The following is a 12,441-nucleotide window of genomic DNA, read 5'->3' as shown; positions in this document are numbered from 1 at the left end:
TTGTTATAAATGTCTTTAATCATTGCAGTCATAAACAGAAAAGGGAAAAGGTCACCCACCGCCTTCCCTAAAAACTCTTCGGGGAGAGTATTAAAAAACTAATGCTGACTTGTAAAGCTCTTTGATTTAACATTCTAATTGCTCTGATAAAAGGGTAAAGTTTATTATCAAGAGAAATCAATGAAATAAAGCATGCTCATGGAATATAGATGTAGCTCATGTACACAAAAGTTTTTAAACACTTTATGATGACTTTCAGGAATGCCACTCTCAATTACTAATATGAAACTCCTAAAGTAGGATTTTTTTATTATTATTATTTCTGTTAATAAATGTGAATAGACATTTATTTTGGGACTAAATTTAAGTGCCAAAATACATGTATTAATTGTTATATCTGCAGTAAATCATGATATACAGTATCACACCATTTCTATATTCAATGTGCATAGGCATATTGTGTATAGTTTTAAATTAATTATTATTATTATTATTTTTAATAACCAATTATTCATTCAAGTTATTCCACAGCAACTGCATAAAGCAATGTTTCAAAACAATTTAATTTAAAAGATTTCACCAATGTTTGCGTTTTATTTGCGTTTCACTTTTCTGTTATTCTTCTTTTTCCTCAACATTACATTATTGTAATACAGGGTTGAAGTCGACGCGCACGCGCAGCATCACGCACTTCCAGTAGGAATGCACGCGAGAGATGGAATATATAAATGCAGTGATGGCGACAGCTGCAGAGGAGATCTCAGTAAACACTGAGACACAAGTGTCTTTCAAAAGCGCAAGGAAAAACCATGCTAGACCATGGAAACTGAGTCTAATTTATCTGCAGTGCTGTGAGTATTTGGGGAGAGATCGATGTGTGATAGCAACGCAGAGGTCTAAAATATCCACCCCGCACTATATCATTGGATTGAACGTTTAACACCATTTTACATCATGTACAGAGCACGTTTTATTTTTATAGCACTCCTGATTTGCCTCCTTCAGGTCTAGATCAGAGATACAGTAACAGTACCATGACGTCATTCTCCTCTGCTGAATGCTCCGTTCACGTGCACATCACACACATATTGCATGGGAGAAGCATGTTTTCTAGTTGTTTAATTGCAGAGGAGTTATTATTTGATCTTCTTCAGTGTTATCTCAATGCATTTGTGAATTTGTTTGTTGTTGTCACAGTGTTAAACGAATATGTCAAGCATCTTATTGGATTTATTAAATCCAATCATTGAGACATTTAGCCTACTTCATCCAATATGACATTTCTGTCATCATTCACTCACCTTTGTTGTTCCAAACCCGTGTGACTTTGTTCCTTCCATAGAACAGAAAAGGAGAAACCGCGAACGGATCAGTGTCAGTGTGTTGAACTCAAGAACTGGATCATTCCTTTTCGTGAACAAATTCAGATCAGTTTTGTGAACTATCTCGTCCGAGTTTTAAAGAATCATTTTAAAGAATCGACTCAACAGAATGAATCGTTCGCTGTAAAAATAAATAAATACAAAAATAGAAAAGAAAAAGCTGTAAAAATAATAATAATAATAAAATAAAATAAAATATTATTGTAGCATGTTTTACAAGAAAATACCATTTCAGTCTTTGTACTTCAAAAAAAAAAAAGTTTAATTCATGCTATTCAATGTTTCTTTGTAGGCTATTTATTTGTGAAATGTATAGGGCTTTCACTAACGATTTTTTTTTGGTAATGAAGTAATTGGTTGATTATTTTGACGATTTATTGAGAAATCAGATTTTAGTGGTAAGAAAAATAGACGTAAGTGAAGTGAATAATACCCTTTAAATGACTTAAAATACACATAAACAATGAGGCAATAATAATTGGTTCAAATAAAGTATCAAAAGTAAGTAATCATATGGTGTTATTGAAGAACGCTGTTAAACTACATAATGTAATATCCTGTACATATTAACATAATTAACTTATGTACTTTACATACTATAACAAATGCCTGCAGAGGGCACCAACGGCTTGGTGATTGTTGTTGTTACACTTAATAGCATGATCAAATCTGGCCAACATTTAACTCAAATGTCCACTTAATCTTTAATATTTTGACACTTTTTTACAATAGAAATGCTACAGCCACTCAAATTTCTTGAACAAGAATATAAAAAAATTGTGATGCAAACAACAATTCGCATATTTAGAAACACATCGATGTATTGTCCTGTGTTGCCATATCTGGTGGAAAGGTTTGGTAACCTGCCAAAATCTGGTGAAATGGCGCAACTTGCGTTCACAGGTTGTGTGAATGCTATGCAACCCAAACTTACAGCAGAGTTTTTAACTGAGCTGCTGAGACGCCTCCAAATGATAAAAGTGCAACACTTTGCTATGAAAAACAAACCGCGACTTCATATGCGTTCCCATATGCGTCTTTGAAAACCCAGTCAGCACATGCAGAAACTGAGTGTGTGTGGAGCAGCATTTACTGTTAATGAAGCCACGTAACCTGCACACATGTAAATAATGAAAGCGCAAGCACCATTACTATATTACTCACCCAATTCATCATCAGCGCCATATTTGTGTGGCGTCTTCACCGCATGAGTTTGGTGCATCACTTAAATTAGTCCGTGCTTGTCCCCCCAAATATATGCACAGTTCCTCCCCCCACCCCGTTTAACCAGAGCTCAATGCCACATCCAACCCCCACTTATTAAATCATCGCCCCGATGATTCACTATGTACATTTCGTAACAAAATCTTTAAAAAACAACATTAACCACCTCTCATCACTCTTTTTAATTCATGCATCACTTGCAGCAGAAGATCTAAGACTGTCTCCATTGCCCCATCTTAAAGGATAATTCCGGTATTTAGCACTTTGAGTCTCTTTTCTGGTTTGTTTTGGATGAACTAGAGTGGTGGACACAGAAATTTTGACGATGGGTCCTGTCTCGAATTTTGACTCATTTAGAATCGCCTTTGACTGCTTCAGAGTGGCTGACTACGGACATGCATGAACATGTCCTTAAAACAACCCTTAACATTTGTTTTCAAAACTGTGCAACTCACCGAGTGGTTAGTGGTGTTCGTTGATGATTAAAAACAAATATATCAGCGCAATGTATGATTTCAATCCGTGTTATTTGCTATAGTGGAACTATTTTTTCAGATACCTCACAACCGCGTATAACCTTGGCTCGATATTTGAGTCTGAAGCGTCTTTTCCGTTTCCGGTAGTGCAGTAATGAGTCCTCCAACAGAAATCAATGGGATTTTACAAAATGCCAAATAAAACACGACAGAAACTGTATTTCGCTACGCTACTTGTTTTGAAACATCAACGAAAATCACTAATCACTAAAGAAATTATTATTTTAATTTCTTCTATGTAAAGCACTTTGAATTGCCATTGTGTACGAAATGTGCTATATAAATAAACTTGCCTTGCCTTGCCTTGCCTAACCACTCGATGAGTTGCACAGTTTTGAAAACGAACGTTAAGGGTTGTTTTAAGGACATGTTCGTGCATGCCCGTAGCCAGCCAGCGCTCAAAGGCGAGTCAAAAAGTTCAGACAGGACCCATCGTCAAAATTTCTGTGTCCACCACTCTAGTTCATCCAAAACAAACCAGAAAAGAGACTAAAAGTGCTAAATACCGGAATTATCCTTTAAGCCATCATTTAAACTTGTTGGGGATTGCTGCAGCTTCCATTTGCAGCAATCGTGGCTCCCTAAAGGGATTACTATGCTGTCCCGCTGTAGCCCTCTGGGAGCGTCGAACAGTAGAGTCTGTTCCAGTAGTTATTGATTTCTCGTCATCTCTGGAAGCTACCTCTTCTGCACTCATTTCCCTTTGAACCCCCCGAAGACCGGTTCTCTGGTACTACCACCCGGAGCTCCTCCCAATCCTCCTCAGACTCAGACTCTGACGGTGCCATGCTTGTACTTGAGTCTGTCCCTTGATGCTCCCTTGACCATACAGGCTCCTTCTGCAGAGGTCCACAACGGCGTAGCTCCAAACGATGCACATTCTTTGGTGGACGCGATTGATCTACTGGAACTACCTTATGCACTGCCTTGTCCGGGTCCAATCTTTCCAACACACAGTGAGGCAAATCCTCCCAAACATCCTGGATTTTATTTCTTCCTCTCACTCTGCAATTACGCAGATAAATCAAATCCCCTGGATTCAAACTGGCATCTTTGATCACTCCTTGTCGTCTTTGTCTCTGCTTGGCCATACTCTGCAACCGTCTCCGTGTCAGCCTATAAGCCTGTTGCAGTTTGTGCTTATGTTCAATCACCCAGGTCTCCACCATGCCTACTCCTCTCTTTTCCTCTGTACCACCCCTCAACAAATGGTCAATTGGGAGATCAGGGCTCCTGCCAAACATTAAAAAGAATGGGGAAAATCCAGTCATAGCATTTTCAGTAGTATTATATGCAAACAATACTTCATGCAAGTACTCATCCCATCTCATTTTCTTTTCAGGAGGAAGGGCCCTGAGGAGGTCATGTACAGTTCTATTAAAACATTCACACTGCCCGTTACCTTGGGGGTGAAATGCTGTTATTCGGCTCTCCTGTATGCCATACACTCTACACAACTGCTGCACAACTTCAGCCTCAAAGCACCGTCCTTGGTCAGAATGAATCCGGGCTGGAACTCCATATCGATGAATCCACTCCTTGACCAGCACCTTTGCCACTGTTATGGCCCTCTGATCAGCTGTAGGTACGGCTACTGTGAATTTAGAAAACACATCCGTTGTAATAAGCACATTTTCTTGTCCACTCTGGGAACGTTCCAGCAATGTAAAATCCAATGCCACAACCTCCAAGGGTTTAGATGATTGAATGCTGTTCATCACTGTTTTTACTTTAGGCTGAACATCCTTAGACACAATACATCGAAGACAATGTTTGCAGAACTCTTGAACATCCAGGTACATCCCGGGCCAATAAAAGCGTTGACGTGCTAGCTTAAACATTCGGTCAATCCCCTGAAGACCTTGATGGTCATGCAGCTGACTAAGAACTTTCTGCTTTAAGACTTGAGGTAAGAGAAGCTGTTTTACCCAGCCCCCTCTAGCATCTGCAATGACTCTATAAAAGATGCCTTCATGATCTTCCACTTTATCCCACTGTCTTAACAGCTCCAGTACGTCTTTTGACTCCTCTTTTCTTTCTTTCTTACCTGGCCCTTCCCCCTTACTCCAATAAAACTTGAACCGGGACATAGCAGGATCCTGTTCTTGCTAGCTTTGCAGATCTTGTGTCTGAAATTCAGGGAAAACAGAAATAACATCCACTGTAGTTACAGATTGTGGCAAAATACTCCCATTGTCTCCATCCTCCAGTCCACCACCACCATTAAATGTGGGGGCTCTGACAAGACCAGCTGTCGTCCTCCTGCCGACTTTTGTCGGGACAAAGCGTCAGCATTTCCATTCTTCTTCCCAGGACGGTACAACATTTCAAAATCGAACATGGCCAACTGCGAAGCCCATCGCTGCTCCACAGCCCTCAATTTGGCAGTCTTCAAATGACTCAATGGGTTATTATCTGTAGACACCGTAAACTTATTCCCAATTAAATAGTCCTGAAATTTCTCTGTCACTGCCCATTTAAGGGCAAGAAACTCCAGCTTCATTGTACTGTAATTATCCATATTACGTTCAGACTTCCTCAGACCTCTACTAGCATAGGCCACTGGCCTCCGCTTACCTCCCACGTCCTGGGAGAGCACCGCTCCGAGTCCTGTATGGCTGGCATCTATTTCAAGAAAAAAAGGCTTAGAAAAGTCAGCATAAGCTAACATAGGAGCAGATGTTAATTTCCTTTTCAGTGTTTGGAAAGCTTCTTCACATTTATCATCCCACCTCTGTCTGAATTGTTCACTAGTTAAATATACTCTTTTCTTTTGCTTTTTACCCTTTGGTATTTCCCCAACAGCAGCCAACTGATGGTGCTGCAATCCTGGCAAATCCTTGCACAAAACGTCTGTAATAGCTTGCAAATCCCCCAAAAGATCTAAGCTCTTTTGCTGTCTGAGGTTTCGCCCATTTTGCCACTGCTTGAATCTTCTTAGGGTCTGTCGCCACCCCCTCACTAGAAATGACATGACCCAAGTAACGTACCTCATGTTGGAAAAAACAGCATTTACTGAGCTTAACTTTGAGACCATGATGTTGAAATTGTTGCAGGACTTTCTCCAATCTCTCCAGGTGTTGCTCCACTGTTGACGGAAACACAATCACATCATCCAAATACAAGAGCACCGACTGAAAACTTTCATCACTGAATATACGTTCCATTAAACGTTGGAAAGTACTTGGCCCATTGGACAAACCATAGGGTAAACAATTATATTCAAACAGGCCAAACGGCATACAAAAAGCAGTCTTTTGTTTATCCTTTTCTGCCACTGCCACTTGATTTTATCCGCTTGCCAGGTCCAGGGTGGAAAACCAACACGCTCCACTCAACGCATCTAAAGATTCTTCAATTCTAGGCAGTGGATATTAATCTTTTCTTGTTTTAGCATTCAACTGCCTATAATCCACACACATCCGAATTGATCCATCCTTCTTCTTTACAATCACAATCGGTGATGAATATGGGCTGCAGCTTTCCCTTATTACATTTTGCTCTAAAAGTAACTTAATATGAGCTTTAAACTCCTCATATTGAGTAGGGGGCAACCTCCTATACCTTTGACAAACTTGAGCATCATCTACCAATGGGATCTGATGTTCAATCAAATCAGTATACCCCAAATCCCCACTTCCTTCAAAAAACACAGAGGCATATTTATTCAATAACCTCCTAGCCTTCCCTTCATGTTCCACAGTCAACAGAGGAAAATTAAGGGTCCAAACTTGTTGAGCGGCTGTTACCCCTGACTGTGACACATTACTTTGCTCAATAAAAACTTTATTTTTGTTCAAAAAAAATTTGTTCTTCTTGTACTGGGGTAAACTGAATATCGAAACCCCCTCCACTGACCACCACTTCAGCCCTATGTACAGACACTAGTCGAACATGTGGGTACAAAATAACCTCACTAGTCCCCACATTCATAATTGGGACCAGCAATTGTGCTTTTTCTGGGGACACTATTGAACCTATAATTAAAAGGTCTGCTGGTAAACTCCCCTCACTCTCTATCAGAGGCTCTAAAAGCAAAGACTCCTTTGGCATGAGTCTAGTTGTACCCACTTGTTGCACAAACCAATTGAAGAGTACCTGCTGGCACCTTGACTGGACTTTGGGCCAACAGGTTTACAAAAGACTGATTTTGCGTATCATACAATTGACAGATTTCCCACGCCTGTTTCAAAGAAGCCTCACATTGCTGCATCATAGAACTTTTTGAATATTGAGACCCAAATTGTTGCTTCAAAAGGTCATGACAATTTTGAATTACATTCATACCGATTAAACTAGGAACCAGTTTCTTTCTCTCCCTTGTCTCTGTGTCAAATGTGTTTTTCACCACCAACACCCCCTGTTTTGGAAGAATTTGGTCAAGGATATTAATATCTAGCTCTAGATAACCCATATATGAAATATCGAGGCCATTTGCTGCTTTTAACACCAGTCACCCACACTCCTTCAATGCATCTACAGTATATATATATATATATTGTGACGTAGTTAATCTGGTTTATTTATTTATTTGTATTATTATTTTTTGGCTAGTAGCCTAGAAGTTCTGAATGGCCGGTAATTTATATATATACAACAGGGTCTATCTGTTTCCATTAAAAATATAAATCAATTAAAAATACTATTTGGCCAGTGGAAAAGATTGAGAAAAACTTTCTCTGACATGTAGCCTAGGGTGACCATACGTCCTGTTTAACCAGGACATGTTTGGCCAGGATTTCGAGATCGCCCAAAATGCCCGGGATTCGGCTTTTGCTTTCTACAGTCACCATTCATTATGTTTACATTATTACATTATTTGACACTGACACGTACGTGCCAGCTTTGCAGGTCATGCATTCTGCTTCACACGGATCCCGATCGAGACGAAAACACAGGAATTTTCTTAGCAATGCTAAAACGCACATCAACCGATCACTTGTTTAGCGTTCATGTAAACACTACATTCAGATTCACCAATCGGAATTAATTCAGTCCTACTGAATCAAAAGGTGTGCATGTAAACAAAATGAATGGCGACGATAAAGCAAAAGCCGTATCCCGGATATTTTGGGCGATCTCGAAACCTCGGCCGGACATGTCCTGGAATATGGTCACCCTAATGTAGCCTATTTTACACTATTTGATTTATTTATTCAAAAACAAGGCATGACTACTAAATGATTTTTATTAATGTGATTTGACGGCACATCCGTATTTCATATTTTCCTAATGTCTTGTACCATTAAACATGTTATCACGTGGATGAATAATCATATGCAAATGATATGCAGATGAGGATATGCATAGTAAAATGAGACGTTGTAAGCTCCATATATGGTTATTTCGGGGAGTAGATGCATGTGCGTGCAATCTTCCGATGAGTGGGATTTATAAAGTGAATTCTGCTCAGGGTCTGGCGTACGAACGGTTTTATAAGTCTGAATATTTTTTACGCCATTTTTGGCTCTCGGCGCACGTACACTTTTAGTAAGGATCCTACGCACTACCTCAAACTGAGTAGTGTATCACTGAGAAACGTCCTGCTCGAGTCGTCTTTGCGATGGAGGTTCAGGTTGAATAACTAGATCTTCCAGTGTTTCATCATCGGACTCGCGCTTGCATTGATATGGTAAAATCGCCGTCATTGTTCGTTACTGTCTTTGGTTTACAGTGTAGTAAGACTCAGGACAGCTGACATTGTTATGGCAATGGGCGTTTTTGTTTTCGACGCGCGCATTGCCAATCACAACAGACTTAGCTGTCTGGCCAATCAGAGCAGAGTAGCTCGCAGAAAGGCGGGATTTAGAGAGATTGATTCATTTGACGAGTCGTTTGAGAATCATTGAAAATGTGGTGATGTGCAAATGTATATTATGAGGAAATTAAACAGTTTTTTGACCTTTGATGCATGTAAACCTGTTGTAGAAGACTCCAAAACAACATTAGGAAACTTTAAAATAGCATAATAGGGGCACTTTAATATTTGTTACATTTCATCTTTGGTTCATCACAGGAAAGAAAACCATACAGGTTTATTTTGGGGTTTATTTTATTTTTTAACTATTCTTTTAAATGGCAATATAAAGTAACCGTGCTTTGTTTTTGGTTACAGCTGCACATGCTGTTGTGTTGTTTTAAGCCAGAAAGCCAGCAGATGTTGTCTTTGGCAGTGTAGCGGCATTATGTGACAGCTGCATAAACCTTTTAGGCCTATTTTATGTGTAAACTGCTTGAATTTGTAGCTTGATCCGACCATCAACCAGAAACGTGTATATACTGACAGTTCATGTTGTTTGTACAGCATCAGGCATAATTTTCATTGTGTCTTCGATTTTTCTCCTGTTTTATATCCCTAAGTGGATTTTAGCAAGCCAATAACACAATTAATGTCTGCATTGTGATTTCCAGAAATAAGGTTTATAGTGCAAGTGCATAAAACTTCAACAACCATCCATTAATCAGACCTAATATGAGAGACCTGAAGGAAAGCACTTTCTCCTGCAAAACTAGTGATATCTAGATTAAATGTCTGTGCAAGAATGTTACTTGACTTGGCCAGTTGCCAGAGCGGCTGATATCAGTGTCATTAAAATGCCATCATAGTTACTTTGCTACTTCTGTACTTACTTAGTGTCATCCATCATCTTGACTGTGAGTGTGGGCGTAATTTAAATCTGCAAATAGCTGCCCCATAATTCTGCCCGCAAAGATTGTATACAGTATTTCAGGCATTTTGTCAATTAATCAAATTTGTCCATTTATGAGCTTTACCGAAACGAGGAGGACTTGTTCTTTCTGTTATTTACTAGCTTACGGCATTGACGAACCTCTTTCATCTCTCAAATTTAATTTCCCGGTGTGTCATATTATTATACAAACTTATAGCTCTGAGCTGAAAGTTCATTCAGGGGCCTGATGATGGGCCATGCTGCTTTACTGATAACATTTTTCTTTTCTTTTTTTTTCTTTTTTTTTCTTTTTTGGGGGGGGGGGGGGGGGGTATTTTTAGACTCGAAATGCTAATATCACTCCTCGTCGACGAGAATACCTGGTTTGTTGTACTTCGAGGCAGATAAAAAGCCTTCAAGGATCATTTTTCCATTTTAACAATAAGTGTTTATTCCCCGATGATATTTGTGCATCTGTAACTAATCCTGCCCAAACATTTACACTGTAATTGGAAAATCAAATGCTATCTGTAGTGTCAGCAAAGTCAATTTGAACTTTTCAGTTTGGCTTCTCATTCGTGACTGCCGCTGTTATTTCTCTGTGAGAGGCTAATCAGAAGCATCTTATTAATATGCATCAAAGAGCTGTGGCGTAATTTTTGTAATTAGGCGAGTGTTTATGCTTAGGGTTTTTTTCTCTCGTATACGCTGCACAGTTCTATCTGGTGATATTCTCTCTCGTTACACCGTACAAGTGCACACATGTAAATCTTGACTGCCACCTCAGGTTATAGCTGAAAAAGTTGAGCTGTGATAAGACGAGACATTATGATGGTTTGATAGGAAGGATGTTTTACTTTATCAAAGTTTTTATACCTGTATCAGTTTAACTTTACACCACACAAGGCACTAGTATGTAGGGGTTTTCACATGTGGCACCAAATGTTTTGCGATTTGGACACGCTTCACCTAAGGTGTGCGTGAGAGTGTCAGATGACACTATTCTTCTCTGATTGCGGGGCACTCAGAAGAACAAGGAGTCTCTGTTAAAAGGGTACATTTATCCCTTTCCGATGAGGAGATTGCAGTTCTTGCATTCCTGTGCTGTGATTGGCTGCAGGCATCAGAGGGGACACACAAGTGTGGCCCACCCTTCTTTCCCCCGTGGAACTCATTTGCATAAAAGCAGGGGTTCTCAAACGTTTTGGGGCCAGGGGACCCTTAGAGGGCAGAACATTTTCCAAGGACCCACTCATAATTATAACAGTGATTAAGCATATGGTTGCTACAGTTTGTACTCTTGTAATCAAAAAGCATGCCTAATTAATGGAAATTATACAACATATACAGTTTAACAAAAGTTAAATATTTAGGGCCATATGAAATCCGTTTTATTCTGTATTTTTTTCCCTCCCGTTTTAATGGTTGAATTCAATTTTAATAATCAAGAAGCATGTCTAATCAATAAAATTTATAAAACTTTAACTACTTTAAAAAAAAAAAAAATGTTTGCAATAATAAATGTATTATAAAAAAGGTGATTTAGGTGATTATATATATCTGGCATATTTTTTTATATATATATATATATCATTTTATAAGTTAAACCGAACTTTTATCTTGACGGGTTGTCGTGAAGACCTTTGATTGAGTTATCCTGTGTGTGCAGTGTGCACTGCATATCTATGATGCATCGTGCATGTATGATATGACGATAGTTTTATCTAATGAAGTGGTGAAATGCTGAAGTGACTCTGAGAGCAGGTTTAGAGATAAAGTCCATGGCTTTATGTTCTCATATATTGTGAGACGGCAGACGAAGAAGAAAAAAAACGCCACGAGCATCTCGTGCTTGTTAGACTAAACGGATCGCGTGCCGCGTTCATTCTCACAGAGACGCGCTGAACATGCAGACTTCATATTTAAATAGCGGTCTTTTTGAGCTTTAATATTCACAGACGTAAGTTCACAGTCCTACTGTTGATGTATTCATCCAAAATATGCCAAATTCTGCATTATGACAGACAGAGTATGATATCACAACACTGTTTACCATTGGCAACAAACACAACATATAGATCATTGTACAATTATGTGATTCATATAATAAAGTTTTAAATCATTTCTGTTAATATATTCAGCTTCCCTGTTATCCACAGATGATGAGTGTTATAAATACATACATTCATTTTGTTTTCTTATATTCAACATAAATAATACATGTTATCTCTCCACAGATTTTTTAACAATAGCTACAATACTGGGGACCGGGATCCTGGGTATGTAAAAGCTCAGTCTGCAATCCAAAATATAACAAATGGCATTATGCTGAAATCTCATTGAGTCATAGTTATTTTTTTTTTGCACAGCACATAAGACAAGATGTTTACTGACATCTTCTGATCCACTGCAGTTCAAAAAAGAAAAGAAAAAGGGACTGCTGAATATTTTCTTTTCTTTAATTAACTATTGGAATGGGAAAGGAAGGAATAAAATCCATGCATGAGACCATTAGCAGGCAAAATGAAGTTAAACATAATTTCTCAATGGGTTTTCAGCAAGACTATATTCTGTTTCGTTAATGATATACCCAGGCTTTATGGTCTGAACAGTAGCAGATATATATAT

General features: G+C 38.8%; 1 protein-coding gene across 5 annotated transcripts in view; it reads left to right on the top strand.

The window, feature by feature from the left end:
• Positions 1-660: 660 nt before the first annotated feature.
• Positions 661-12,441, top strand: part of LOC311074191 (uncharacterized protein) — a 155,230-nt gene continuing 143,449 nt past the window's right edge. For 3 of the 5 annotated variants that reach the window (XM_084100593.1, XM_084100592.1, XM_084100595.1), the window contains exons 1-2: positions 709-851; positions 12,051-12,092. In XM_084100593.1, the coding sequence (XP_083956719.1) occupies positions 716-851; positions 12,051-12,092 (178 nt within the window). In that variant the 5' untranslated portion in view covers positions 709-715. Of the gene's footprint in view, positions 852-12,050; positions 12,093-12,441 lie in introns of all 5 variants that reach the window. The other 2 variants (XM_084100594.1, XM_084100596.1) reach the window with 2 other exon arrangements.

This window comes from Abramis brama (assembly GCF_963993115.1).
Source record: "Abramis brama genome assembly, chromosome: 23".
Classification (NCBI taxonomy): Eukaryota; Metazoa; Chordata; class Actinopteri; order Cypriniformes; family Leuciscidae; genus Abramis; species Abramis brama.
The sequence above is the reverse complement of the archived record's forward strand: the minus strand, read 5'-3'. Positions and strand labels throughout refer to the sequence as shown.